This window comes from Lissotriton helveticus, chromosome 7 (genome assembly GCF_964261635.1).
Source record: "Lissotriton helveticus chromosome 7, aLisHel1.1, whole genome shotgun sequence".
In the NCBI taxonomy this organism is placed as follows: domain Eukaryota; kingdom Metazoa; phylum Chordata; class Amphibia; order Caudata; family Salamandridae; genus Lissotriton; species Lissotriton helveticus.
In genome coordinates this window covers 34,989,463-35,014,895 of record NC_136068.1, presented here as the reverse complement: position 1 = coordinate 35,014,895, position 25,433 = coordinate 34,989,463, and the positions used below count along the sequence as shown (strand labels likewise).

General features: G+C 46.8%; 1 protein-coding gene across 1 annotated transcript in view; it reads right to left on the bottom strand.

Moving 5' to 3' along the window:
* PAFAH1B3 (platelet activating factor acetylhydrolase 1b catalytic subunit 3) overlaps positions 1-25,433 on the bottom strand; it is a 49,279-nt gene that overhangs the window by 5,235 nt on the left and 18,611 nt on the right. Inside the window, exons 2-4 of the mRNA XM_078651323.1 lie at positions 22,233-22,333; positions 17,972-18,061; positions 16,817-16,933 (exon numbers count right to left, since the gene is read on the bottom strand). Of these exons, the coding sequence (XP_078507449.1) occupies positions 16,817-16,933; positions 17,972-18,061; positions 22,233-22,313 (288 nt within the window). The 5' untranslated portion in view covers positions 22,314-22,333. The remainder of the gene's footprint in view (positions 1-16,816; positions 16,934-17,971; positions 18,062-22,232; positions 22,334-25,433) is intronic.

Here is a 25,433-nt window from a genome sequence, read left to right as displayed (position 1 = left end):
TGAAGGTGTATTAGCAGAGCTGCGCTTGGGTCCCAGTAATGAAATAACATACGGTGCTACAGGTGAAGGTGCATTAGCAGAGCTGTGCTTGGGTCCCAGTAATGAAACAACATACGGTGCTACAGGTGAAGGTGCATTAGCAGAGCTGCGCTTGGGTCCCAGTAATGAAACAACATACGGTGCTACAGGTGAAGGTGCATTAGCAGAGCTGCGCTTGGGTCCCAGTAATGAAATAACATACGGTGCTACAGGTGAAGGTGCATTAGCAGAGCTGTGCTTGGGTCCCAGTAATGAAATAACATACGGTGCTACAGGTGAAGGTGCATTAGCAGAGCTGTGCTTGGGTCCCAGTAATGAAATAACATACGGTGCTACAGGTGAAGGTGTATTAGCAGAGCTGCGCTTGGGTCCCAGTAATGAAATAACATACGGTGCTACAGGTGAAGGTGCATTAGCAGAGCAGTGCTTAGGTCCCAGTAATGAAATAACATACGGTGCTACAGGTGAAGGTGCATTAGCAGAGCAGTGCTTGGGTCCCAGTAATGAAATAACATACGGTGCTACAGGTGAAGGTGTATTAGCAGAGCTGCGCTTGGGTCCCAGTAATGAAATAACATACGGTGCTACAGGTGAAGGTGCATTAGCGGAGCTGCACCTGGCTTCTTGAACTGAAACAGCAGAGGGTGCTTCAAGTGGTCTATTAGCAGATGTGTGCCTGTGCCCAGTACTGGAATAGCTGGTGCATCAGAAGAAATGGGGTTATGCCCCAAGGTCATGAAAACTTTCCACACCCATGTTGAACCCCGCATTCTGAACGACCACCTGACCACAAGAAACTTCACCTGAATCCTAGCTGGACATGAAATAATCCCGGCCCCCTGATATACCTCCGTAAAGAAATTGTTGTCCAGAGATTTCCATTTTTGATTTGCGTTTTTGGATCATTATAAAAGTACTTTAGCTTGGGTAGACATTGCTGATTCGGGCAGAATTTTTCTGGACAACTTTTTGAAAAATGGCAGCTGTGTTGCAGAGATGATGTAATATTTCAGGAACCATGAGACCTATATACTTAATTTTTGTGTCAAAACAGGTTTTGGGGGTCAAGTAGCCTTATTGAGACAGAAAATAACTCCTCAGAGCAACTAATTCTGTAATTTTACATTCTCACCAGAAAAATCTTAATTTCATTATTATGGATCAATACAGTTTCATCAATGCTGATCATTATTTCTCTGATCTCACAGAGTATAAACATGTCGCCAGCACTCGAGTGGCTTTGGAACTTCAGTTGCATTTTCAAAGAGCGCAAACTTAACCGAAGGCTGGCGGTTATGCTGCTGCTGGGAGCTCATTGTACATTAATGTTTTCGAATGTATATATGCATTCAGTTTGGGTGGGCATAGAAATTTGCTGCAATATATCCAGCTCCCTCTTAAATATTAGTTACTCGGCTGAAGTCTACATCTTGGAAGAAACTAGCTGTAGATAAAACAGGTTTTCCTTTTGAGACTCACATACTTTGTTCTTTCGTCAATCCCTTTGGCCCTTGTTCAAGCTAAACCACAGATAACACATTGAAGAACCTCTGCTTTCTGTTGAGTTGTTGGAGGTGGACAAGGGGTGGACATCGATGTAAGTGGATGGGCATTGGGTTTGTCGTTGCTTTCTCACAAGACTCAGATTCTTGGGATTCCCTGGTGTCTGCTATTTATTCAACATGTTTTCCAAGCTTTTCTCCGTTGTATGCTACTCATAGTACTTGTTGTTACAATGATAAAATATTTGATACTCTTCGCCCATCAGTTTCCATCTTTTGTGAAGTTATTGCTTTCAAACTCTTCTGTCCTGGCCTCAGTTGATGTTAGCTTTTCTTCTGGGTTAGTTTTTTTGTTATCAACAGAAACACTAGTAGTGGTATCGGATTCACAACTCTAAAAAGATACACAAAGTCAATAGTGGGTACATGTAGAAAATCTTGGTGCTCATGGGTTTGACAACACCCTACTACCTGAGGTGTTAGTCACAGTCATGGGACAGAAGACCACAACTGCTAACAAAACTACAAAAGCTGGTCAACCAAGCACTCTAGCTGTATTAAAACAGTTTAAAAGTTTGAACACAAAGGTAAATGTAGCGGAAACAACATTTATTCACTAAAGGAGGTAAAACTATGTTCATCTGTACAATCCATTTCTTAATAGGTTCTTGATTCAGAAAAAAACGCTGACACGTGTTTCGCCACCAGCGTGACTTTTTCAAGGCTGTGGATTTTATAACAAAGAGTGTATATTAGGAATAGGTTTTATAATTTCCAGTTAATCTGAATTAGAGATATAAAACATGTAAAGAGAATTAATAAAGAACAGTCCAGAGAGGTGATGAATAATTGGACAAACTACAGTGCAACCATAGTCTCCAAGTCGATTAGACCCTGAAGTAAATAATAGAAAGATTGCACTTGAGACCGACACCTGTGAAAGTCGAAATAAGAACATAAAAATTGCAATAATAAAAGTACGAAGTGTGGAAATATTGTGGTTATTCCCAATCCGGTAATGGGGAGATATGACATGCAAACTTCAACTGAAGTGAGACCCACCTTGCCAGGTATAGGGTACTGTCCAATCATTAAAGTTGTCAAGAGTAAATCAAAAGTACACAAGACTTGGTAGAGTAACCTCTGGCGTTGGTACTCAAGATAGAGTTGCAAGCCATAGCTTACAATTCACTCACCACATGAACAAAAAAGAGATGGACTTCCTTGATGTGGTCGTCTATACAGATGGGCATACAATCTCTCCCAAGGCTTTTTAAAAGCCTACGGCTAGCAACCCTATCTTGCATGCTACCAGTGCCCATCCCAAAACACAAACCAATGTGATTCCTTTGGGCGAGAGGACATCTTAGATGCAACTGTAGCGAGGATACTGTATTTCTACAGGAATTGGATGCATTAGAGGAACGCTTCAGAGTTTGAGGTTACTCTGCCAAGTTTCTGACATCTGCTAGAAACAAGATAATCAACAATGAGAGACATTCTCTACTTACAGCTATTAAGAGGAATAAACATCAGAATCAGTGGGTTAATTTCATCACAAGGCTCAGCACACAAAGCATGGATATATTTAAGATATTAAAGAAGCATTGGCATCTTCTCAAGTTAGACCCTGTACTTAGTCAATGCATCACACAAAACCCAGTAACGACATAGCAGGGGTACTACATTACGTAACATTCTTTGCCCAAGCTACATATGACATAACTTGGAATGTTCAAGCGGTGCCTAGTTATCGGAGAAACCGAAGGGGTTCTTCAAATGCTCAAAATGTAATGTCTGTCAATATGTGGTTAATTATACCAGACATTTTCAATATTACACCAACAGCACGCATTCTATCAAACCGTTTATTAACTGGAAGAGTAAATTTGTGGTGTACTGCATCATCTGTCACAGAGTTCTGATTTACAAGGGCTGGTAGCTGCTCTTACCGGCTCCCTGGAAAATAAGAAATCTAAATATTTTTTTTCCCCTATCGGAGGAGGCACCATGATGTCCGCTTCACGGGCCGCCATGCATATAACGAATAAGCACTGGTGCTGCGCTTTATATTTAGTTACGGCGCCCGTTTTGTTAATTTTTCCTGCCTCCTGTTTGACGGGTAAGGGAGGAATGGGCTCTGGGGAAACGCGTTTTATATTACAATCACAGGAAGCCCAGAGACTCCTGGGTAAACCTGAAGTATTTCAGTGGGTCTCCTTTAAAATTCCTCCATTGTCATCCAAGCCCCGGACCATAATGCAGGCAGATTCTGAACGGAGTGTGGGGCTGTGGCTGGGCACAAGGGCTGAACATCAGGAGTTGTGCCAGGTAGTCCCAGGGTGCCAGTGTGGCTCTAATGCTGCCCCATCCTTCTCCATGAGACGAAGCTGTGATGTTCTTAGTTTTGCTTTCTGTAACAATAAACCCTCTGAGGGGCGTCAATGGCAGACGTACTCACTCCATCTAACAGGGGACCAGTGCTTTTCTAGTGCTTACATTGCCGTTCTAGGTACAGCAAAATACAATTGTTTGCCCATGATCAGATGATTTGTGGTTTAGCACTGAAGGCGAAGTTCGAGTCAAGGTGCAATGGCCAGCTACAATCCCACTTTGTGGTCCAGCTGTAAATAAATCTTCATTATTATTGTGTTGTATTTCACGAAAGCTGTCGGGGGCAAGATAAACATTTGTGGCAGCCTCGTTTGCATTTTGAAAAAATGTCTTCATCCAGTTGAAAAATGTTAGACCACACAAACGCCTGCATCCAAAGTAACCCGCTTTTCTCCTGTCCCCTTGGACATGCGTTTCCTTTATTCACTGCAGCACGAACCGTGTAACGTCTTCTGGAGCAAGAAACAGCCACAGCTGAAACTGAACCGGGACACGCAGCGCCCTGGAAAAAATAAACAGATTGGTGGCACCACAACGGAGGCTAAATATGTGAGGCCCTCACTTTCCTATGGAGAGGCAGAGAAGCAGGGACAGAATGCCTGGATGTTTGCACTGCTGGGGTGCAGTGAAGCTGGGGGCTCGGCAGGAGGCAGCACGCACTCAACGTCCCATATACATTATTACTTTGATCCTAAAGTTCCCTTATGACGTCGCAGTCATTTTCAAGACAAAAGGCGATGCAAATGCAGTTTTGACCGCATGTCATGTAACAGAAGATGCGCAGTGGCTTTTGGTGAGAGGAATGAAAGGCGGAGTGTTAGGTACAGGAATGTTGTGGGAGTACTGGGATACTAGGTGAGAATTTTAGTGTCGAGTCTTGCTTCACGAAGAAGAAAGAACCCTCTCTGTCTTGAGGGAATCTTGATGTGTGCACAGTCAAATGAAGAAATGGCTATTGCTCGGTTTTCTTGGAGACATGCCAGTCCATCTAAAGCGCACGCAGCCACGCTCATAGAAGCCGGAGGAGTAAGCAGGCAGCTATTACGGCTGTATGCACCCATGTGGTGACGCAGGTACGTACAGCCAATAAGATGTCACCATCTTTTTAGCTGCCTGCCGAAGACCTTTTTTCGCGGCCAAAAAGGTCAATTTCGCGGTCATCGCGCCCTTCAGCTGATTTAGTTATTATTTTGCGAATCGCTGGAGTGTCGGACTATACCGCACAAGACTGTATAGGAAGAGGGGACACTTACTCACCGGACAGGTCACCGTGTATATGTGTGTTAATATGGCCACCATTTTCCCTTTTAGTCAATGGTTTTGTGACAACTTTTCTTTTGATTACATAATTTGTCAATGAGGAGTCGGTACGGTTACCCCGTGGACATGATTGTTGGTCTTTTTGTTCTCTTCCTCTATGCCATATATGATAATATGGGAGGAGGCTGCTTCCTTGTTCATTATATGCCTTTGTTTATACAGGACAACATGGCCGCTATTTTCTTGGATTTAAGGGATCTTCTATTTATTGTACTAGTCCACGATCATGCCTCAACTGCTTCCGTTCCTAGGCGAGCACTTTGCCGCACGTGTACCTTTGCCAGTCCACGACTATTTTACTCTAAACTGGGGTTAGAAAGGGGTTTCTGGGCCAAACCATCATTTAAGTCCTACTGCCCCAGAATCATTTAATTCAGAACAGGACCCATATTTGAGCATCATGGTCTTGTCCATTTCATCTGATCTGTTCTTTTATCTTTCCCAGACTGGAGCTTATCATGGACTCAGTCTACCGGTTATTGTACGCGGGGAAGTAGTCTACACTAAAACCTTGGGTAAGAAGTCTCTTTACTTCATCCTGGGAGTAGTGTATTTTATCTTTCTCTGCCACATTTTTAGGGTTGTCTGCCTTCACTGTTCTAATCGCATATATAAAATATTTGTTGTTGGTTTTGATCTTATTTACATGCTAAAGACTGTTCGCCTTTACTACCTCGAACGTGTGTGCAATACTGGCTGTTTACACTCTCAGATTTTTTAATGATTATTATGGGTCACCTTAATCTCCACCTATTTTGGGGATGATATCTGTTACTTTGTTCATCTGACTGCTATGGCCTGACAAATTTAAGGGGCTCGCACTTGGCTGCAGCTTAATTCTATCAAAGATCCAAACTTCCCATAAGATTTGCATCTATTTGTTGTTTCAAATAGAGACATTGGACCTGGAATAATTTCTACGGTTTACCACTGCCAATTGTAATAAGTTCCTTTTTTATGATTCCACCTACACTCAACATATCCATACAGCATACTTCCTGGTTTATTGTATAGGTAAGACGACTTTGGAAGATTATTATTCAATATAGAGGCATCTGCCCAAACTTATTTGCCAACTATACATGATGTAGTCTCAGTTTTTCCTAGTTGTTAAACTAATTATGACTTTATTCACCTCTTTCCAATTAGACAGGAGAACAACCTAATATTGTGTACATTTGATTACTTTTGACAACTTTGCATAAAGAAATGTCTTTAATGATTGGACAGTACCCTATTCCTGGCACGGTGGGTCACACTTCAGTGGAGGTTTGCATGTCATATCTCCCCATTACTGGATTTTGAATAACCATAACATTTCCACACTTCATATTTTTATTATTGTAGTTTTTATATTCTTATTTCGACTTTCACGGGTGTCGGTCACAAGGCCAATCTTTCTATTCTTTACTTCCGGGTCTAATCAACTTGGGGACTACGGTTGCTCTGTGGTTTGCCCTTTAATTCATCACCTCTTTGGACTGTTTTTTTTTTACTAATTCTCTTTACATGCTTTATATCTCTAATTCAGATTAACTGGAAATTATAAAACATATTCCCAATATATACATTCTCTAGGTTATAAAATCCACAGCCTTAAAAAGGTTGCGTTGGTGACGAAACACGTTTCGGCTAGTTTGTTGTTGTTGGGAGTCCTCAGATTTTATAGTTAGCAACACTTTATCAGGAGGTAAAGATCCTCTGGTACCACCTGCTCAGCTCATGTTTACAAATTTGTATCAACGGAAAACCTGAAACAAAACAATATTAACATAAATCACCAATATGATAGCTAAAACACCATAGAGCCGCCGTACAGGAAAACGGCAGAAGGGGGGTTGCCAGGAGGAGTTATTTTCTGTCTCTACACAATTTCTTGACCCCCAAAACCTATGTTTTGAAACCAAAATGAAGAATGTAGGTCTCATTGCTCCCGAAATATTACAGCCCTGCAACACAACTGCCATTTTTAGGTCTCGCGCCTGCGATGCATATGGCGAAGCCATATGCGCATCGCGCAGGCGCGATACTATAGTCATCGGCTATGCTTCCCAGGAGACAGGAGATGTCACGCGCACGCTCTGGAAAGCGATCGGCGCCGGCCGCGCGCGCGCGTTTCCCAATCTCCTGTCTCTCTGGGAAGCACACAAGCAAGCCCAGCAAGCCCCGCCAAGGTAACTTTGAAATAATCTTTATTTCTTGATAATTATTGCCTCTGGACTTTTTTGTTTAATATTACGGGCATGTGGGTTGTGTGATGCTGCATAAACAGATGCGTTTGGAGTTTATTTACCGATCCGCTATGGAGGGGCTTTTCTTTAATCTGTTGGTGGCTGTTTTTTTTTTTTTATTTATATTGCGTCTTCATGTACACATGATGTTTGACTTTTTTGAGCAATTCGTTACGTTGGGCTTTTGTATAATTTGATACTAGCTGTTATTTTATTTATATTGCGTCTCCCGATGCTGTGTTTGCCTGCCCCGCCAGCTCTCCAAGGTTGCTATTTGTTTCTTTCCCATCTGCGTACATCACTTGCGGGATACAGGTAAATCTGCATTCTAGAGTTGCCTTTATTGTTTTGAGGCCGGGCGCAGGGGCTGCTCCGATGTTATCAAGGCTGCTATCCCACTGCTAAGGCGGTGCTGCACTCACTGCCTTGTTTATATTTGTTTTAGTTCCGTGATGCTCCGATCTTTGCCCCTTCCGAGTGGAGCTTCAGAGTGGAGCTTCAGAGTGGAGCTTCAGAGTGGAGCTTCAGAGTGGAGCTTCAGAGTGGAGCTTCAGAGTGGAGCTTCAGAGTGGAGCTTCAGAGTGCAGAGTGGAGCTTCAGAGTGGAGCTTCAGAGTGGAGCTTCAGAGTGGAGCTTCAGAGTGGAGCTTCAGAGTGGAGCTTCAGAGTGGAGCTTCAGAGTGGAGCTTCAGAGTGGAGCTTCAGAGTGGAGCTTCAGAGTGGAGCTTCAGAGTGGAGCTTCAGAGTGGAGCTTCAGAGTGGAGCTTCAGAGTGGAGCTTCAGAGTGCAGAGTGGAGCTTCAGAGTGCAGAGTGGAGCTTCAGAGTGGAGCTTCAGAGTGGAGCTTCAGAGTGCAGAGTGGAGCTTCAGAGTGCAGAGTGGAGCTTCAGAGTGCAGAGTGGAGCTTCAGAGTGCAGAGTGGAGCTTCAGAGTGCAGAGTGGAGCTTCAGAGTGGAGCTTCAGAGTGCAAAGTGGAGCTTCAGAGTGCAGAGTGGAGCTTCAGAGTGGAGCTTCAGAGTGCAGAGTGGAGCTTCAGAGTGCAGAGTGGAGCTTCAGAGTGCAGAGTGGAGCTTCAGAGTGCAGAGTGGAGCTTCAGAGTGCAGAGTGGAGCTTCAGAGTGGAGCTTCAGAGTGGAGCTTCAGAGTGGAGCTTCAGAGTGGAGCTTCAGAGTGCAGAGTGGAGCTTCAGAGTGGAGCTTCAGAGTGGAGCTTCAGAGTGGAGCTTCAGAGTGGAGCTTCAGAGTGGAGCTTCAGAGTGGAGCTTCAGAGTGGAGCTTCAGAGTGGAGCTTCAGAGTGGAGCTTCAGAGTGCAGAGTGGAGCTTCAGAGTGGAGCTTCAGAGTGCAAAGTGGAGCTTCAGAGTGCAGAGTGGAGCTTCAGAGTGCAGAGTGGAGCTTCAGAGTGCAAAGTGGAGCTTCAGAGTGCAAAGTGGAGCTTCAGAGTGCAGAGTGGAGCTTCAGAGTGCAGAGTGGAGCTTCAGAGTGCAGAGTGGAGCTTCAGAGTGCAGAGTGGAGCTTCAGAGTGCAGAGTGGAGCTTCAGAGTGCAGAGTGGAGCTTCAGAGTGGAGCTTCAGAGTGGAGCTTCAGAGTGGAGCTTCAGAGTGGAGCTTCAGAGTGGAGCTTCAGAGTGGAGCTTCAGAGTGGAGCTTCAGAGTGGAGCTTCAGAGTGGAGCTTCAGAGTGGAGCTTCAGAGTGGAGCTTCAGAGTGGAGCTTCAGAGTGCAGAGTGGAGCTTCAGAGTGGAGCTTCAGAGTGGAGCTTCAGAGTGGAGCTTCAGAGTGGAGCTTCAGAGTGCAGAGTGGAGCTTCAGAGTGCAGAGTGGAGCTTCAGAGTGCAGAGTGGAGCTTCAGAGTGGAGCTTCAGAGTGCAGAGTGGAGCTTCAGAGTGGAGCTTCAGAGTGCAGAGTGGAGCTTCAGAGTGGAGCTTCAGAGTGCAGAGTGGAGCTTCAGAGTGGAGCTTCAGAGTGCAGAGTGCAGATTCAGAGTGCAGATTCAGAGTGCAGATTCAGAGTGCAGATTCAGAGTGCAGATTCAGAGTGCAGATTCAGAGTGCAGATTCAGAGTGCAGATTCAGAGTGCAGAGTGGAGCTTCAGAGTGCAGAGTGGAGCTTCAGAGTGGAGCTTCAGAGTGCAGAGTGGAGCTTCAGAGTGGAGCTTCAGAGTGCAGAGTGGAGCTTCAGAGTGGAGCTTCAGAGTGCAGAGTGGAGCTTCAGAGCGGAGCTTCAGAGCGGAGCTTCAGAGCGGAGCTTCAGAGTGCAGAGTGGAGCTTCAGAGTGCAGAGTGGAGCTTCAGAGTGGAGCTTCAGAGTGCAGAGTGGAGCTTCAGAGTGCAGTGTGGAGCTTCAGAGTGGAGCTTCAGAGTGCAGAGTGGAGCTTCAGAGTGCAGATTCAGAGTGCAGATTCAGAGTGCAGATTCAGAGTGCAGATTCAGAGTGCAGATTCAGAGTGCAGATTCAGAGTGCAGAGTGGAGCTTCAGAGTGCAGAGTGGAGCTTCAGAGTGGAGCTTCAGAGTGCAGAGTGGAGCTTCAGAGTGGAGCTTCAGAGTGCAGAGTGGAGCTTCAGAGTGGAGCTTCAGAGTGCAGAGTGGAGCTTCAGAGCGGAGCTTCAGAGCGGAGCTTCAGAGCGGAGCTTCAGAGTGCAGAGTGGAGCTTCAGAGTGCAGAGTGGAGCTTCAGAGTGGAGCTTCAGAGTGCAGAGTGGAGCTTCAGAGTGCAGTGTGGAGCTTCAGAGTGCAGAGTGGAGCTTCAGAGTGCAGAGTGGAGCTTCAGAGTGCAGAGTGGAGCTTCAGAGTGCAGAGTGGAGCTTCAGAGTGCAGAGTGGAGCTTCAGAGTGCAGAGTGGAGCTTCAGAGTGCAGAGTGGAGCTTCAGAGTGCAGAGTGGAGCTTCAGAGTGCAGAGTGGAGCTTCAGAGTGCAGAGTGGAGCTTCAGAGTGCAGAGTGGAGCTTCAGAGTGCAGATTCAGAGTGCAGATTCAGAGTGGAGCTTCAGAGTGCAGATTCAGAGTGGAGCTTCAGAGTGCAGATTCAGAGTGCAGATTCAGAGTGCAGATTCAGAGTGCAGATTCAGAGTGCAGATTCAGAGTGCAGATTCAGAGTGGAGCTTCAGACTGCAGAGTGGAGCTTCAGAGTGGAGCTTCAGACTGCAGAGTGGAGCTTCAGAGTGGAGCTTCAGAGTGCAGAGTGGAGCTTCAGAGTGGAGCTTCAGAGTGCAGAGTGGAGCTTCAGAGTGCAGAGTGGAGCTTCAGAGTGGAGCTTCAGAGTGGAGCTTCAGAGTGCAGAGCGGAGCTTCAGAGTGCAGAGTGGAGCTTCAGAGTGGAGCTTCAGAGTGGAGCTTCAGAGTGGAGCTTCAGAGTGGAGCTTCAGAGTGGAGCTTCAGAGTGGAGCTTCAGAGTGGAGCTTCAGAGTGGAGCTTCAGAGTGGAGCTTCAGAGTGGAGCTTCAGAGCGGAGCTTCAGAGCGGAGCTTCAGAGCGGAGCTTCAGAGCGGAGCTTCAGAGCGGAGCTTCAGAGCGGAGCTTCAGAGTGGAGCTTCAGAGTGCAGAGTGGAGCTTCAGAGTGCAGAGTGGAGCTTCAGAGTGGAGCTTCAGAGTGCAGAGTGGAGCTTCAGAGTGGAGCTTCAGAGTGGAGCTTCAGAGTGCAGAGTGGAGCTTCAGAGTGCAGATTCAGAGTGGAGCTGCAGAGTGCAGAGTGGAGCTTCAGAGTGCAGATTCAGAGTGGAGCTTCAGAGTGCAGAGTGGAGCTTCAGAGTGGAGCTTCAGAGTGCAGAGTGGAGCTTCAGAGTGGAGCTTCAGAGTGGAGCTTCAGAGTGGAGCTTCAGAGTGGAGCTTCAGAGTGGAGCTTCAGAGTGGAGCTTCAGAGTGGAGCTTCAGAGCGGAGCTTCAGAGCGGAGCTTCAGAGCGGAGCTTCAGAGCGGAGCTTCAGAGCGGAGCTTCAGAGCGGAGCTTCAGAGCGGAGCTTCAGAGTGCAGAGTGGAGCTTCAGAGTGCAGCTTCAGAGTGGAGCTTCAGAGTGGAGCTTCAGAGTGGAGCTTCAGAGCGGAGCTTCAGAGCGGAGCTTCAGAGCGGAGCTTCAGAGCGGAGCTTCAGAGCGGAGCTTCAGAGCGGAGCTTCAGAGCGGAGCTTCAGAGCGGAGCTTCAGAGCGGAGCTTCAGAGCGGAGCTTCAGAGTGGAGCTTCAGAGTGCAGAGTGGAGCTTCAGAGTGGAGCTTCAGAGTGCAGCTTCAGAGTGGAGCTTCAGAGTGGAGCTTCAGAGCGGAGCTTCAGAGCGGAGCTTCAGAGCGGAGCTTCAGAGTGCAGAGTGCAGCTTCAGAGTGGAGCTTCAGAGTGGAGCTTCAGAGCGGAGCTTCAGAGCGGAGCTTCAGAGCGGAGCTTCAGAGCGGAGCTTCAGAGCGGAGCTTCAGAGCGGAGCTTCAGAGTGGAGCTTCAGAGTGCAGAGTGGAGCTTCAGAGTGGAGCTTCAGAGTGGAGCTTCAGAGTGGAGCTTCAGAGTGGAGCTTCAGAGTGGAGCTTCAGAGTGGAGCTTCAGAGTGGAGCTTCAGAGTGGAGCTTCAGAGTGGAGCTTCAGAGTGCAGATTCAGAGTGGAGCTTCAGAGTGGAGCTTCAGAGTGCAGATTCAGAGTGGAGCTTCAGAGTGGAGCTTCAGAGTGCAGAGTGGAGCTTCAGAGTGGAGCTTCAGAGTGCAGAGTGGAGCTTCAGAGTGGAGCTTCAGAGTGCAGAGTGGAGCTTCAGAGTGGAGCTTCAGAGTGCAGAGTGGAGCTTCAGAGTGGAGCTTCAGAGTGCAGAGTGGAGCTTCAGAGTGGAGCTTCAGAGTGCAGAGTGGAGCTTCAGAGTGGAGCTTCAGAGTGCAGAGTGGAGCTTCAGAGTGGAGCTTCAGAGTGCAGAGTGGAGCTTCAGAGTGGAGCTTCAGAGTGGAGCTTCAGAGTGGAGCTTCAGAGTGGAGCTTCAGAGTGGAGCTTCAGAGTGGAGCTTCAGAGTGGAGCTTCAGAGTGGAGCTTCAGAGTGGAGCTTCAGAGTGGAGCTTCAGAGTGGAGCTTCAGAGTGGAGCTTCAGAGTGGAGCTTCAGAGTGGAGCTTCAGAGTGGAGCTTCAGAGTGGAGCTTCAGAGTGGAGCTTCAGAGTGGAGCTTCAGAGTGCAGAGTGGAGCTTCAGAGTGGAGCTTCATAGTGCAGAGTGCAGATTCAGAGTGGAGCTTCATAGTGCAGAGTGCAGATTCAGAGTGCAGATTCAGAGTGCAGATTCAGAGTGCAGAGTGCAGATTCAGAGTGCAGATTCAGAGTGCAGATTCAGAGTGCAGATTCAGAGTGCAGATTCAGAGTGCAGATTCAGAGTGCAGATTCAGAGTGCAGATTCAGAGTGCAGATTCAGAGTGCAGATTCAGAGTGCAGATTCAGAGTGGAGCTTCATAGTGCAGAGTGCAGATTCAGAGTGGAGCTTCATAGTGCAGAGTGCAGATTCAGAGTGGAGCTTCATAGTGCAGAGTGCAGATTCAGAGTGCAGATTCAGAGTGCAGATTCAGAGTGCAGATTCAGAGTGCAGATTCAGAGTGCAGATTCAGAGTGCAGCTTCAGAGTGGAGCTTCAGAGTGGAGCTTCAGAGTGGAGCTTCAGAGTGGAGCTTCAGAGTGGAGCTTCAGAGTGGAGCTTCAGAGTGGAGCTTCAGAGTGGAGCTTCAGAGTGGAGCTTCAGAGTGGAGCTTCAGAGTGGAGCTTCAGAGTGGAGCTTCAGAGTGGAGCTTCAGAGTGCAGAGTGGAGCTTCAGAGTGCAGAGTGGAGCTTCAGAGTGCAGAGTGGAGCTTCAGAGTGCAGAGTGGAGCTTCAGAGTGCAGAGTGGAGCTTCAGAGTGCAGAGTGGAGCTTCAGAATGCAGAGTGGAGCTTCAGAATGCAGAGTGGAGCTTCAGAGTGTCAAGAGCAATGCCAATAGCTCTAACTTTAACAAAGGCAAAACCATTGCATTGTAAATGCTTGTTATTTTACCGAATCACATGCTCATGCTGCTGCCTGGTTTGTCTACATGCACACAGGCAGAATCACTCGGTACAAAATGGCTCCTGTTCACTCGTCAGTACGGTCTTGCGCCGCCCCACCTTCCCCCTGCCAAATACATTCATTCCAAATACTGCTTATTTTCATATCAGACTGACTTCTCACATCTGGGATAGCAGGGGCACCTTCCACAGTGATTAGTGCTTCACAAAAAATAATTCTCGGCTAGCGCTCAGAAGCCTTGAAGCTTTGATTGAATGACACTGCAGTTTGATGCCCCGCTCGTTTTTTGATGCTATGCGTTCCAGACACTGATTTTATTAAGACTCACTTGGAGCTCTAAACTGTCACTTGATCTTTCTTTGGGTCATTTCGTTTGCCCGGAAGGACTAACATATGTGTGAAACCCTCTTCTTTTATAGTTTGAGCATCGTCTTCGTTTAGCAGGATAACATTATACATTTGAAAATACAAATATCCGGGAAGAGCAGAGAGCAAATCTCCGCGATGTTGGGCATTCTCCTATCATAAAGGAAGCGTGTTGGTGGGACCTGTGGCATCTAACGCATCATTTAACCCTATATGCGTGGGCACCTACCACAATAATGTATAGGATGAGTTTGTTCCGTTCCCGTTTTTAATTTGATGTAAAACTCAAATCACTGCACACTCTCTACTACACACTCTCTACTACACACTCTCTACTACAGTCACTACTCTCTACTACACACTCCCTACTACAGTCACTACTCTCTACTACACATTCTGCTACACACTCTCTACTACAGTCACTACTCTCTGCTACGCACTCTACTCTCTACTACACTCTACTACACACTCTCTACTACACACTCTACTACACACTCTCTACTACAGTCACTACTCTCTACTACACATTCTGCTACACACTCTCTACTACACACTCTACTACACACTCTCTACTACAGTCACTACTCTCTGCTACGCACTCTACTCTACTACACACTCTCTACTACACACTCTACTACACACTCTCTACTACAGTCGCTACTCTCTACTACACACTGTACTACACACTCTACTACAGTCACTACTCTCTACTACACACTCACTACCCACTCTCTACTACAGTCACTACTCTCTACTACACACTCACTACACACTCACTACTCTCTTCGACACACTCTATACTAGACACTCTCTACTACACACTATCTACTACAGTCACTACTCTCTACTACACACTGTACTACACACTCTACTACAGTCACTACTCTCTACTACAGTCACTACTCTCTACTACACACTCTACTACACACTCACTACACACTCACTACTACAGCCACTACTCTCTTCGACACTCTCTACTACTCTACTACACATTCTCTACTACTCTACTACACACTCACTACTTTCTACTACACTCTACTACAGACTCTCCACTCTCTACTCCACACTCTCTACTTCAATCTCTCTACTTCAATCTCTCTACTTCAATCTCTCTACCTCAATCTCTCTACCTCAATCTCTCTACCTCAATCTCTCTACCTCAATCTCTCTACCTCAATCTCTCTACCTCAATCTCTCTACCTCAATCTCTCTACCTCAATCTCTCTACCTCAATCTCTCTACTTCAATCTCTCTACTTCAATCTCTCTACTTCAATCTCTCTACTTCAATCTCTCTACTTCAATCTCTCTACTTCAATCTCTCTACTTCAATCTCTCTACTTCAATCTCTCTACTTCAATCTCTCTACTTCAATCTCTCTACTTCAATCTCTCTACTTCAATCTCTCTACTTCAATCTCTCTACTTCAATCTCTCTACTTCACACTCACTACTCTCTACTTCACACTCACTACTCTCTACTTCACACTCACTACTCTCTACTACACACTCACTACTCTCTACTACACACTCACTACTCTCTACTACACACTCACTACTCTCTACTACACACTCACTACTCTCTACTACACACTCACTACTCTCTACTACACACTCACTACTCTCTACTACACACTCACTACTCTCTACTACACACTCACTACTCTCTACTACACTCCCTACTACACTCCCTACTACACTCCCTACTACACTCCCTACTACACTCCCTACTACACTCCCTACTACACTCCCTACTACACTCCCTACTACACTCCCTACTACACTCCCTACTACACTCCCTACTACACTCCCTACTACACTCCCTACTACACTCCCTACTACACTCCCTACTACACTCCCTACTACACACTCCCTACTACACACTCTCTACTACACACTCTCTACTACACACTCTCTACTACACACTCTCTACTACACACTCTCTACTACACACTCTCTACTACACACTCTCTACTACACACTCTCTACTACACACTCTCTACTACACACTCTCTACTACACACTCTCTACTACACACTCTCTACTACACACTCTCTACTACACACTCTACTACACACTCTCTACTACACACTCTCTACTACACACTCTCTACTACACACTCTCTACTACACACTCTCTACTACACACTCTCTACTACACACTCTCTACTACACACTCTCTACTACACACTCTCTACTACACACTCTCTACTACACACTCTCTACTCTCTACTACACACTCACTACTCTCTACTACACACTCACTACTCTCTACTACACACTCACTACTCTCTACTACACACTCACTACTCTCTACTACACACTCACTACTCTCTACTACACACTCACTACTCTCTACTACACACTCTACTACTCACTTACTACTCTCTACTCACTCTCTACTACTCACTACTACTCTCTCTACTACTCACTATTACTCTCTCTACTACTCACTCTCTACTACTCACTCTCTACTACTCACTCTCTACTACTCACTCTCTACTACTCACTCTCTACTGCTCATGACAATGCCATTTATTTATCTGTTTCCAAAACCAACACATAAATAAAACATTTGTCATTTACAATGCCAAAAGCGCTAACTTTTGCAAAGGCGAGACCGTTGCATTGTAAATGCTTGTTTTAAATGTTGCAAGAAAAATTCGACCAGGATTAGCAATGTCTACCCAAGCTAAATGACTTCTTTAATGATACAAAAACACAAATCAAAAATGAAAATCTCTGGACAATTTTCTCTCTTCTTTTTTTTTACAAGGGCCAACACTAAAACTGATGAATATGGCAGACTAACCTACCATACACTGCACAGACATGTATTCTGAAGGAATGGGCCAACACTAAAACTGATGAATATGGCAGACTAACCTACCATACACTGCACAGACATGTATTCTGAAGGAATGGTCCATGTCTGTCAAACGAGATGCGGGATATAAAACTGTGTCCCAGCAATAGCAGGCAGTGCCACTGCGCCCTTACCTTAGGCTTGATGTGCTCCAGCTCCCCATTTTCAAGCCTCCACAGCACATGTTGAGTCGCATCCCCGCCAATTCCGAAATTGAGAGCATGCAGCGGGGAGAAGAGCTCCCGCCAGATCTGTGTGAAGAAGAGAGCGATCAAGATGAGGCTCGGGTGGAGAACCAGCTTCTGCTTGTAACTGCGGATTCAATCTTACGTCAGCTCGGTTAACTGAACCGGAACCATCCTGTAACAGCTTGCTCACTCCCCAGCACCATGTTGCCACCATCCTGCTCCCATTACCGACACCATATGCCTCTGTTCACACTCCAACCACCATCCTGCTCTAATTCAGGACACAGCCTCTGTTCAGCTATTTGTCTGCAGACATCATTTTGCCCCAGCTTCACTGTGACCAAAACCACAATCCTGTCTCGGCTTCACCATCCGGCCGCAGACACCATCCAGCCCCGGCATCCGGCCGCAGACACCATCCAGCCCCGGCATCCGGCCGCAGACACCAACCAGCCCCGGCATCCGGCCGCAGACACCAACCAGCCCCGGCATCCGGCCGCAGACACCAACCAGCCATCCACAATCGTACGAGACACCATCCTGCCTCGAATCAGTTTTGAATCCCAACACTATTCTGTCATAGTTCTGTTTTTATTCCAGAGAGCATCCGGCCTCAGCTCAGCCCCAACATCATCCTACCTTATTTTCCCTCAATGAACCTCAGGTAGCATAAGGTCTCCGCTTTGCTCTTTGAACACCCAGACACCCTTGTAGCATACAGCATGGCAGAGAGAACATACTCTCATGAAAGTTACCAGGCTCAGCTTTGAGAAAGAGGCCCATCGCTGATCCTTACAGAACAAGGGACACTCAGTCACAGGTCAGAGAGCCCTATACTTACACCATTCCTCCCTACAGAGCACAGGACTTTTAATTGCAGGCCAGAAAGCTCCACCCCAACACTGTTGCTCCATACAGAACAAGGAACCATGACTTCCTGGGGAGATTCCCATCCACCACTAGTCCCACTCTTACCTACAGACTAAGGAACTATCACTTCTTCTCTGCCCCTCTCGACCCAAGTGAATGTCGGATCACACTGACAACTCTGACCCCAATACAGGAAAGGAGTAATCGTAACAGCTCCTGTCCGCACCGTACCTCAAACTGGTGCAGAAGCTGGACCAGGGAGTCTCCAATGAACACCACCTCAGGCTCCTTGTCTTTGCTGTCGGACACAAAGCGATTGTGCTGCGAGAGAAAGAAGAGAATTATTATCAGCAGATGAAAGACCGTATAATAAGACTTGGCTCCATAGCTGCAGAGTCATTACCACCACACACGACCTGTACCACCGTACACAGACAGTACCAAGAGACTTGGCTCCTTATCAGTCCAGAGGTCATTACCACCACTCTTAGCCCGTACCTCCAGATAATACGGGAAGTATAATAAGAGATAGCTCCAAATCTGCACAGGGTCTACATCACCACACAGTAGGAGACCTAGCTCCATATCTGTCATGGGTCTAGATTACCAGACACCCAGTGCAACGAGACATGGCTCCATATCTGCCCAGGGTCTATATTACCAGACACTTCGTGCAACGAGATATGGCTCCATATCCAACCGGGGTCTAGGTCACCAGACACTTTGTGCAACGAGACATGGCTCCATATCTATCCAGGGTCTAGATCACCAGACAATCACACAGTGCGAGACATATCTGACCAGGTGAAGGAAAATGGGTGTCTGTTGTAGTAATGCTCCACCCCCTATTTTCTGCCAGGTTTCAGATTCACTTTTTCTTGGTGTGCCCTGGGTCCCTACCAAACAGGTTCCCAGGGCATGTCTTCTGTCCCCAAAACAACCTTTGTGCACCCAATTTGTACCTCTCTGGTAGCAAGGGCACTGTGACCAGGGAAGGCCTCTGTGGGCTGCAGCACTTATTGTGCCACCCTTCGAGGTCCTGTACCTTAACACACACTTCCATTGCAGGCTGCATGTTTTGGTGCAGAGAAAAGTGACGAGTCGACATAGCACACATCCCTGTGTACCATGCTGCAACCCACTGCCTGGGTCCTAGGTAAGTCACCCCTTTAGCAGGGTGCACTAGCCCCCATGTGAGGGTACAGGTGCAGGAGCCCTGTATCCCTATAGTGTCCAAGTCCATTCTTAGACATTGTAAGTGCAGCAAAGCCCCATAAAGAGGATATGGTCTGGGAGTTGGTCATTACGAACTCCACAGCTCCATAAAGGCTTTACTGAAATCTGGGCTGTTTGGTGGAAAACTCCTCTGCACATTAAATCCACACTGATGCTTCTTGGAGATTTCCCCTGAAAAGCGACCAGCCCTGGTGTGGTTCCTGAATGGATGCATGCCATTTGCCACCAACGGACAGGTTTCTGGATCCCTGGGCTTAGGGCCTCTGCTCTCTGGGTTCAGAAACAAAGCCAATCCTGGGCAGAGATGTCATGCCTTCTCCCCCAGGATGGACTGGGTCCACGAAGGAGAAGCTTCAAATCCCTGCTGGATTTGGAAGCGGTCCCTGCCTTTTGCTGTCCCCAGCAACTGGCTCCCACCGGTTCTAACCCGCACTTTGGGCAGGAGAATCGGAGGGAAAACCTAGTTAGGAGGAGAGATATGCACACCTTTGTCAACACCATCCCTCTGGAGGGGGTTGGTGAGGTGAAGCACACACCTCAGACCCTTAAAGAGGAGTGGCCTCAGTCAATTAGAGAGGCTCATGCCACCCACTGGAGTGTGACATACTAGGGGGTGTACCCCTCCCAAGGAAGTGACCCATTGGCCCATCTGCACACCCCTGTAAACGCCCTTACATTTAGTGACAACCCTAAACCTTGTCTCCTCAAATTCCTGCAACCTAAGAAGGATGGAAGAATTCACACAGCAGAGGAGACTAGAGAGAAGAACGGACTAAGCCCCAGCCCTACCGGCCCAGACACATATGACAGGAGACATAGCTGCATAACTGCCCATTGTCTAGGTCACCAGACAGTACAAGACATAGCTCCATATCTGACCGCGTGAGGTTAGTACCACTTTTTTTAAACGTTACTTTACATTTGGTCACTTAGACCTTAGCATACAAAAGTTAATCAATAAAAGCTTGTAGAGGCAATATAGGAACTGAAGAGAAAAATAGGTTATTACTACACGATACTAGGATTACAAATAGATGTTCCTCCATTACTACACAGACAGTAACTATACATGCCACACAGTGTTCGGTATCAGAACGGAAGGAGCACCAACAAGCCTTGGCAGCTGCAACAGTCGTGGCACACGAAGAAGGAGCAACACCAGACCATCAAGGTCCAAAAGACTCACCACTGCCGGGGGCAGGGGGTACAGAGCAAGCAGGGGAGCCCACTGAAGCAGGAGAAGACCATCAAGAGGACCCAAAGGACAACGGGACATGAGGCGCAAGAGGCCCTCAAGCAGCTCACCAAGAATGACGGCTCACGGGGCAGTGGACACACTGAAGGTGCTGTACTTCGCAGAAGAGATGCTAAAGCTTCTTGTAGCCAGAAAATCTGGTGTGCAGAGCCAACAACCCTTGCTTCCAGGCAAAGTTCAGATGCCCAGACATACGAATTATGTGGTTTCAGGCCTGAGTCTTGTCCGACTAATATGAAGAGCCACCCAAAGGTAAGTCCCCAGGTACCCGAGGGAAATGGTTGGAACGACTTGGGGTTCCCTCCAGATGAGGGGCTGAACAAAAGGGGGGAGATACTCCCATGTCCTTTGTCTAGTTTCACGCCAGAGTGGGAGCCAAGGGCTCCCTGAACTGGTTCCAACTGGAATATGCAAGGAGGGCACCAAATGTGCCCTTCGAACAGTCTGGTGACGCTGTCAAGCACAGTCACCCTTACCCAATACACCAAGTCCTGTCGGCCTTCCCCTGCTCGAGCTTGGCTCAGCAGCAGGATAGCAGAATTGTATCTGACATCAGCAGCAGCACTAGCTTGCAGTCATACCTTGAAAGTCTGTAACCAGGAGTACAGGGGGTATCCCAAGGGAGCTCCCAGTACATGAGATCATACTTCCAACACTGGAATCGGTGTTGGGGTATGATTCCAAACATGACCGGGTTCGGTGCAGCCAATACATAGACATCTTGTATTGACTGATGTCCAATATATGTAGTAAAATGGCTGAATGCACTTACTCCGGGGCTTGTAGGGGTGCCCCGCTCACGCAGTGGCATCCTTGCACTTATAACCAACCACCACTGCCTTCAGGACTGGAAGGCCTGCTAGAGGGGTGACTTCCTGGTTTTAAATATAGAGACCTCAGATGAAAGGAAACATATCCGTCGTGAGAGGTGCAAGCACCAACCCACACAAGCTGCATTGGTAGTTGGCGTGGTCTTTCATGGGTGGCACAATACATGCTGCAGCCCATAGGAGACCCCTAGTGTACCCATGTCCTGGGTACTTTAGTACCATATACTAAGGACTTACAAGTGTACACCAGCAGCCAATTATGGAGGTACAGAAGTACTTACCAAGTCAAATATTGGGAGGAAACACAGTGACTGGGAACCTGATTAGCAGGATCCCAGTCAGACTAGTCAAAAAACCGACTGACACCAGCAAAAAGTAGTGCTAACCATGAAAGCAGATCCTACTTTCCTACAATCACCTTTTCAGCTAGGGTTAAAGGAGAGGGTGTACAAGAGGCAACAGACTAAAGGACAGAGTGAGCGAGAGTCTTTTGGCATTGTTGGGAAAATAGCTCTGTGAGTCAAGCATGTGTGGCTAGGAGATGTGTTGCACGAAGGGCCAACTCAGCCTTTCATCACTTCATTGTTGAAAATTAGGAACCATCAAAGGATAATGACAATTTATTTACAGCAGTTACGTACAATACGTGCTATATAAAAAAATATTGGTGGTAAGATGAAGATCTCACTATCACATCTGTGTTCGACCCAAACGTAGTACTTGCAGGAACAAAATATGAGGGCAAAAACATATCTGGCTGACCAGAGCAGGATATTATTAAAACAACTTGCATCTGGTCACTTAGAGCCGAGCATACAAAAGTTAATAAAAAAATAAATAAAAGCTTGTTGGAAAGGTACTGAAGAGAAAAATAGAAGATTATTAATACCAGATATAAGGAGCACACAAAGATCTGTGTTCAGAAAGAGAACCTAAATATAAATAAAGGTTCTTTCCACGCCAGGTACAAAAGTATTTTTTGCAGAATGACTAGTTTTCCACATATATCAGATTCTAAACTACCAAGGCAGCAAGTCCTACCTGAGTATGTTTGGTGAGATTTTCTTAGTTAATAACTTCAAATATAGTTACAAAAATAAACATCTTCCCATCACCTCCACACAACCTTCCAAGCACCAATTTAAACTATCAACAAGAAGCCAGCCATTACCAGACACATCCATCGGTCGTCTCCCTGGACATCTTCGACAGCAGTCGGGACACCAGCGGGGTTTCTGTCGCCGTCACTCATCGTGTGAATGTCCACGACACCTGGAAGGAAAGGAATGTAGGATGAGAGATGGGGAAAGATTCTTTATTCTAGGGGAACTCCTCTTTTCACCATCTACATTGAGAAGATCTAAGAGAGACTTCTCATCTGTGCTCCTTGTGTCTCTTCAGCATACCATGCTTGCAAGGAGTCATTTACACTATAAAAGGGCACCAAAAGAAGGCCAAGGTGGTGGTGTGCTCATATGTAGAGGACGTGAGGGTGGAAAGCTTTATATGCCCAGCCCCGGTCTCCAAGGGTGTAGAAGTTCCCATGTTAAAGGGTGGGATAAACTGAATTGTGCCTAGATATGCGACTACTAACCCTGCATGGACTTCATAAACGCAAACATGGTACAAAGAAGCGAGCGGCTGGCAGAATCCATTTAGAGCGATCCGCAGCATGAACCACTGATCAAGGACCACTCGCTTAAAAACTGTAGCCAAAGATATCCCAAATAAAATAAATGAGCTGTTTAAGATTATTAAGGAGAGAAAAAAGGAAATCGCACACGTTAAGTAATTCCATTATGAAAAAATGTACAGCATTTTCAAGCTATGCGGGTGATAATGTATGAAAATAAGTAATAACCCAGGTTTCTAGGTATACACTTGATAACAATAGAATTTATTCTAATATTGTTTAATTTGGGAGATTTTAGAAGATTCCCATCACCTAATGTGGCACCTGAAATGGTCTCAAACTATACAGCAGATTATTTTTTATGTAGTACGTGCTATGACATCTGCGTAGCTGGTCAAGCCACAAACGACAATCTTCCATCTTGTCACTGCATTACGATTGAATACACTGCTTCCGACCCCAGCTCCATACAAAAGTAATATCAGTTGCAAAAGCCTTTTCGGACAATAGGTCGATGTGGTGACAACCAGACAACCTAGGCACCACGGTTGCTTTCCTGTTTTGCACCATTTTGTATTACTTTGCCCAACATGTTATGTATATTTGATCTACCTGTTTCTATTTTGTTGTATAATTTTTCATCACTGATTGTAAAGAGCTCCGATATCCGCAAGGGTCTTGTTCGCGCTCTATAAAACTTTCAAAATAAATAAATAGCACAACGCTGTAATCTTTTTCAGAAGTGCAAACAGCAACAAGAAATTCAGCAAGAATTAAAAAGAAATTCTAAATGAATATTGTATAATGTGAGTTTTAATGAAGTGGTATTTTAGTACTTTATTCAGGAAAGGTGAAATATAAAAAATAAGCTCACTGACCAAATCACTGCCTGTCTATTTGAACGTAAAAACAGCATGAACTATTAAACAAGCACTAGTAAAACCATTCGGTTGGGCGTATGAATGAAAGGGCCTAGTGTCATCGGGTTTAGGCACTGAATGGCTGACACCCACAGCCCAAGTGCGTCTGTCAGCCTCTGAAAGACACTGGGGAGGGCCGAAAAGGGTCCTCTGATGCTTGCACCTAGGAATTTCTTTCCCCCCCCCCCCTTTTAGGCAGGGAGACACAGAATCTCTTCTGCGTCGGCCCACCTCCTGCCCATCTGTGATACCAGCACGACATCACAGATTTAAATAAAACCCTAAAAAAGGTCCACCCACGCTTCAGGGAGGCCTCGCTAGAAAGGGGAGACTATCACCTTTCGGATTCTACCTTTCCAATGATGCCTTCCTGAAACAGTTTACTGGCAGTGGATTGTGGTTGTACCGCAATCCAAAGCCAGGAATACCACTGAACCACTAGCAACTACCAGTTGGGAAGCAGAGGAGGGGGTGGGGGTGGTCAGCACTCGTGGTAATCAGATTGACCCTCCTCACAAAGGGGCAACACCCTGTTGAGGCCATGTTTGATAGGAAATGTGGGGTGTGAGCGATAGATGTAGATGGGGGTCAGCCCAAAGGACAGGGGTCAACCTCCTTTGGGGTATCAGTTTTTAAAAAAAAATATAAATGTGCGTTTTCCCCAGGTGGGACAATTACGTCCCCCCACTGGGAAAAACACATTTATAAAACACTAGCAGCCTGTCCCGACGTTGTCCGGGTATGAAATAGAATGTGTGTATTTGGCAAGGGCAATTTATTTTAAAATCTTGCGGTAGACAACATTTTTTGTTTCATTAGAATAGGGACGGAGAAGGGCCAGTTGCAGCCCCGGTTGATGTTAGCAGGCACGTGTAATTGGTGTAGTGATCCGCCGCCTGAGCCCGGCTACAGCCCTGGTTGATGTTAGCAGGCGCGTGCAATGTTGTAGAATGAGAGAGTTATCAGCCGCGGGTAAATCCGTTTAATGAGAGAGTTCAGTGACAGGGAGAAATCGAGGCTGCAGTAATTGTCCCACAGACACGCTCATTTGCGTGTTCCCCCGCTTGAGGCCCAGATGCAGGCCTGTTTGATGTTAGCAGGCGCGTGTTCCCCGCTTGAGGCCCAGCTGCAGCCCTGGTTGATGTTATCAGGCGCGTGTAATTAATGTACTGATCCGCCGCCTGAGCCCGGCTAGAGCCCTGGTTGATGGGAGCAGGCGCGACTAATTTCGTTGAATGAGAGAGTTCAGTAACAGCGCGCAGGAAAGGCTGCAGTAATGTTACTTACCAGGCCTCCAGCTGAATGCGTTTGTCATGCCCCCAGCACACGGCCACAGCAGACGCGTTTGTTATGCCCCCAGCACACGGCCACAGCAGACGATCTTCTGATTAATGTACGACCCACATGGCATGAAGGGCGGAACGTAGCACACGCCCCCAGCTTGCCCCTTGATGCGGCGCGATTGCGTTCACATGGCATGAAGGCCGGACACACGCCCCCAGCGTGCCCCTTGATGCTGCGCAGCAACGTAATTGGCGCTTGTATGTACGACTCACATAGCATGAACGGCGGACACACCCCCAGCGTTTGACACGCCCCCATCGTTTGGCACACCCCCAGCACACGCCCACGATGTGATGGCTGTACCACACGCCCCCAGCGTTAGTCACGCCCCCAGCCCACACCACAACGCAGACACGCCCACAAGGGACTACTTTGCTGGCACGGTTCTTTTACCTTTTAAATGTATATGGTGTCCTACGGTACAATTGTATGTCTTGCACTGTATGATTGTGATGAACACCACTGTTTCTTGAAA